The sequence below is a fragment of the Ammodytes marinus genome, assembly GCF_949987685.1.
Source record: "Ammodytes marinus genome assembly, contig: scaffold_207, whole genome shotgun sequence".
Lineage (NCBI taxonomy): Eukaryota > Metazoa > Chordata > Actinopteri > Uranoscopiformes > Ammodytidae > Ammodytes > Ammodytes marinus.
In genome coordinates this window covers 12,501-17,500 of record NW_027648099.1, presented here as the reverse complement: position 1 = coordinate 17,500, position 5,000 = coordinate 12,501, and the positions used below count along the sequence as shown (strand labels likewise).

The window sequence follows — 5,000 nt, the reverse complement described above, 5'->3', positions numbered from 1 at the left end:
GTCCGCACAGTGAAACATGGCGCAGAGCAAAAGGATCCTGTGCGTCGGGTTGGTCTGTCTGGACATTATCAGCGTAGTGGAGAAATACCCCGAAGAAGACACGGACACCCGGTAAGCGACAGGAACACACACACACACACACACACACACACACACACACACACACACACACACACACACACACACACACACACAGGCTAACCACTGACAGCCGGCTAGCACACAGCAGTGGATGAGGAAGCAAGAGTACAAACACTTTGTGTCTGTGCTCGTTGCAAAGAAGCATTACAAAGTCAAACAGAATGATCTGAAAAAGTTCACAAACCAAACTGTAAACATGTCCTGCATTTCAAACGTTTCCTCAGTACAAGTGTAATCAGGAAACTGTTCTTAAAGGTGCAGTGTGTAATATGACATCATCAAGAAAGTTCTACAAAGTTCTAGAATGCAACGCTCCCTGGGTAACCCCAACCCTTTAGAATAATAACAGAAGCTACAGTGGCCTTCAAGGACAAGAACAATTCTAAATTTTAAACAATGCACCTGATGACATTCCAACTATGACACTTTCAAGATGGCGGCACTAGGCCTTGGTCCAAAATATGCAGAAATATGGACATATACGAGACCCTTTCTAAGGGAAAAAGTAATGATAAAAAAAAAAAAAAATCAGCTATTATGCACTAAATTAAATGTACTTATGGATATTATAATTACTTTCTACAAAATCTGATAGGAAATAAAACACAAAATTCTACACACTGCAGGTTTAAAGTGACTCTAGTTCTAAAGGCCTAATGCTTAGATGATTATGACTAGTGCATTAATGTGTGTGTGTGTGTGTGTGTGTCTGTCCCTGTGTGTGTGTGTGTGTGTGTGTGTGTGTGTGTGTGTGTGTGTGTGTGTGTGTGTGTGTGTGTGTGTGTGTGTGTGTGTGTGTGTGTGTGTGTGTGTCTGTGTCTGTGTCTGTGTCTGTCTGTGTGTGTGTGTGTGTGTGTGTGTGTGTCTGTCCCTGTGTGTGTGTGTGTCTGTCCCTGTGTGTGTGTGTGTGTGTGTGTGTCTGTCCCTGTGTGTGTGTCTGTCCCTGTGTGTGTGTGTGTGTGTGTGTGTGTGTGTGTGTCTGTCCCTGTGTGTGTGTGTCTGTCCCTGTGTGTGTGTGTGTGTGTGTGTGTGTGTGTGTGTGTGTGTGTGTGTGTGTGTGTGTGTGTGTGTGTGTCTGTGTCCAGGTGTGTGTCTCAGCGGTGGCAGCGGGGGGGTAATGCCTCTAACTCCTGCACCGTTCTGTCTCTGCTCGGAGCTCAAGCTGCTTTCATGGGCTCACTGGCCCACGGACCCGTCGCCGAGTGAGTTATCTATCTATCTATCTATCTATCTATCTATCTATCTATCTATCTATCTATCTATCTATCTATCTATCTATCTATCTATCTATCTATCTATCTATCTATCTATCTATCTATCTATCTATCTATCTATCTATCTATCTATCCATACATCTATCAAGACAGCCATAACAACTGCAAAGTCTTTGTTAAATTGAATGGCATACCAGAGCAAGCTAAACTTCTGTGCATCTGGAGCATTGAGCAGCTGGAAAAAGTTAGGCAATAATAATAATTATAAATAAATTGATCAATTGATTTATTAAAGGTGTAGTCAGTGATTCTGGAGAACGCTTGTTGTCAAAATCAGTGAATATCTCCTCATGATCCACTACCTGTGCTGAAAGCAAAACCCAGTGTTAATACACAGCCTAGGCTCTGTAAACAGGCAGGTTGTTATCTACGGTGGGCCCTTTGTTTACACACCAGTTTACAGAACCTAGGCTGTGTATTTTTTATTATTTTATTTTTTTTTCACCCAGGCACATACACATGCTCGCATACACATACACATGCTCGCACGCACACACGCATACATCCGTTTTATTTTTGTATTTCTTATTTATCACACCCTGTCCAGACCTCTACGCCCGTCCCGACTAGTTTTTAGTGCTTTAGTGTTTTCTATTTTGTTACTGTAGGCTGTGCATTTGTACATCCGTTTTATATTAGTCTAAGTGAGTCACGCTTGTGTATTTGTTATTTGTGCCTTTACTCCTAGTGGGGCCTCTTGGACCAGATCAATATTGTAAATGAGAAACTGTTCTTAATGTTTTATCTGGAAAAATAAAGGTTAAATAAAATTAAAAAAAAACACTGGGTGTTTTTTCATCTCACACTCAGTACAGACAGGTAGTGGATCATGAGGAGATATTCACACAGTACAGACAGGTAGTGGATCATGAGGAGATATTCACTCAGTACAGACAGGTAGTGGATCATGAGGAGATATTCACACAGTACAGACAGGTAGTGGATCATGAGGAGATATTCACTCAGTACAGACAGGTAGTGGATCATGAGGAGATATTCACACAGTACAGACAGGTAGTGGATCATGAGGAGATATTCACACAGTACAGACAGGTAGTGGATCATGAGGAGATATTCACTCAGTACAGACAGGTAGTGGATCATGAGGAGATATTCACACAGTACAGACAGGTAGTGGATCATGAGGAGATAGTCAGTCAGTACAGACAGGTAGTGATCATGAGGAGATATTCACTCAGTACAGACAGGTAGTGGATCATGAGGAGATATTCACTCAGTACAGACAGGTAGTGGATCATGAGGAGATATTCACTCAGTACAGACAGGTAGTGGATCATGAGGAGATATTCACTCAGTACAGACAGGTAGTGGATCATGAGGAGATATTCACACAGTACAGACAGGTAGTGGATCATGAGGAGATATTCACTCAGTACAGACAGGTAGTGGATCATGAGGAGATATTCAGTACCTTAGGGATTAGTTATGAGTGACTGTTGTTTTATTTTGTAGCTCAGAGAACATGTAAACGGTTTCCTGTCTAGTTTTATTTTGGAGGATTTTCAGAAGTTCCACATCGACGTTTCCATGGTTACCGCACACGCTCAGTGCGACCACCCGACATCTACGGTCATCTGCAACGTGAGCACGGGCAGTCGCACCATTCTGCATATGAACAGGTGTGTGTGTGTGTGTGTGTGTGTGTGTGTGTGTGTGTGTGTGTGTGTGTGTGTGTGTGTCTGTGTGTCTATCTGTCTGTGTGTCTGTGTGTCTGTCTGTCTGTGTCTGTGTGTGTGTGCGTGCCCCTGTGTGTCTATCTGTCTGTATGCCTGCCTGCCTGTCTGTCTGCCCCCCCTGTCTGCCCCTGTGTGCCTGTCTTCCTGCCCCCCTGTCTGTCTACCCCCCCCCCCGTCTGCCTGTCTGTCTGCCTGTCTGTCTGCCTGTCTGTCTGCCTGTCTGCTTGCCCCCCCCGCCCCCTTTCTGCCTGTCTGTCTGCCCCCCTGTCTGTCTGCCCCCCTGTCTGTCTGCCCTCCTGTCTGTCTGCCCCCCTGCCTGTCTAGCTTCATCATGGCGGACCTGTCTCGCTGCGCAGTAGACTCCTCCTCAGTGTGCTGGGTTGAGGGACAGACTCCTGTGGCCTGCTGCCTCGTCTGTCAATCAGGCACTAGAACCGTCATTCTGTCTGACACGTAAGAAACCATGACAACAAGGCCACGATGTCACCGTGATGTCACCACGCAGCGCTCACTGAACAGCTGTTACTATGACATCACAGGAATTACTCAATAGCAAACAAGTCCAAAAAACATTAATTTTTTTTGAGAATTTTTCAACTTTTTTCCAACTTATTTGCGACTTTTCTACAACTTCTTTGTGTCCACAGTCTACAGTCTAGCATGACTCAATGGCAGGAGCTCCATGTTAACTGTATATTAGAAACCTCTTAGAAACATTTGTGAATTCATCCTGACGCTACTGAGTGTACTGATGTTAGAAAGTCACCATCAGTCCCTTTAAGGTTAAAGGTGTAGTGCGTCATATTGAGTCCTGTTGATTCCAGCAGCAGCTTCAGTGGTCAGATGTTACTGTCAGGGAGCACTCTCTGTGGTGAAGTGTGTAGGGCGGTCGTCCACTGGGTTACAGGGTCGCTGGTTGGATCCCCCGTCTCCCCGCCACATGTCCAAGTGTGTGTGTGTGTGTGTGTGTGTGTGTGTGTGTGTGTGCGTGTGTGCGTGTGTGCGTGTGTGCGTGTGTGCGTGTGTGCGTGTGTGCGTGTGTGCGTGTGTGCGTGTGTGCGTGTGTGCGTGTGTGCGTGTGTGCGCGTGTGCGCGTGTGTGCGTGTGTGCGTGTGTGCGTGTGTGTGTGTGTGCGTGTGTGTGTGTGGGCAAAGAGACACTGAACCCTAAATGTCTCCTGATAGTTAGCTTGCACCCTGCGTGGTAGCTGCTGCTGCTATCGGTGTATGAATGTGTGTGTGAATGGGTGAATGTGAACAAAACAATGTAAAGCGCTTTGGGTCTGTGAAAAACCAGGGAAAAGAGCTTTATAAGTGGAGTCCATTTACCATTTACACAAGCATAACAGTAGTATGTGGATGCACTCGGCAGCAGCTTTAAACCTGCAGTGTGTAGAACTTTGGGTTTTATTTCCTAGCAGATTTTGTAGAAAATAATTATAATTTCCATAAGTACGTTTAATTTAGTGCATAATAGCTTTTTTTTTTTTAATTATTATTTTAACCCCTTAGAAAGGGTCTCATATATGTCCATATTTCTGCATATCTTGGACCAAGGCCTAGTGCCGCCATCTTGAAAGTGTCATAGTTGGAATGTCATCAGGTGCATTGTTTAAAATTTAGAATTGTTCTTGTCCTTGAAGGCCACTGTAGCTTCTGTTATTATTCTAAAGGGGTGGGGTTACCCAGGGAGTGTTGCATTCTAGAACTTTGTAGAACTTTCTTGATGATGTCATATTACACACTGCACCTTTAAGCAGATAAATGAAACAGTTCAGTGAGCGCTGGGTGAAGGATCCTAATGGTCTGATCACATGACATGAGGAAGGCTGATGGACCAATCAGAGGCCAGCTGACTGCATGGACCAATCAGAGGGAGGCTGACTGTA

At 44.8% G+C, this 5,000-nt stretch overlaps 1 protein-coding gene across 1 annotated transcript in view; it reads left to right on the top strand.

The window, feature by feature from the left end:
* The window catches only part of khk (ketohexokinase), an 11,137-nt gene that overhangs the window by 151 nt on the left and 5,986 nt on the right, over positions 1-5,000 (top strand). The window contains exons 1-3 of the mRNA XM_080054931.1: positions 1-111; positions 1,227-1,343; positions 2,921-3,055. The exon at positions 1-111 is cut by the window's left edge and continues 151 nt beyond it. Coding sequence (XP_079911057.1) covers positions 17-111; positions 1,227-1,343; positions 2,921-3,055 — 347 coding nt within the window. The 5' untranslated portion in view covers positions 1-16. The remainder of the gene's footprint in view (positions 112-1,226; positions 1,344-2,920; positions 3,056-5,000) is intronic.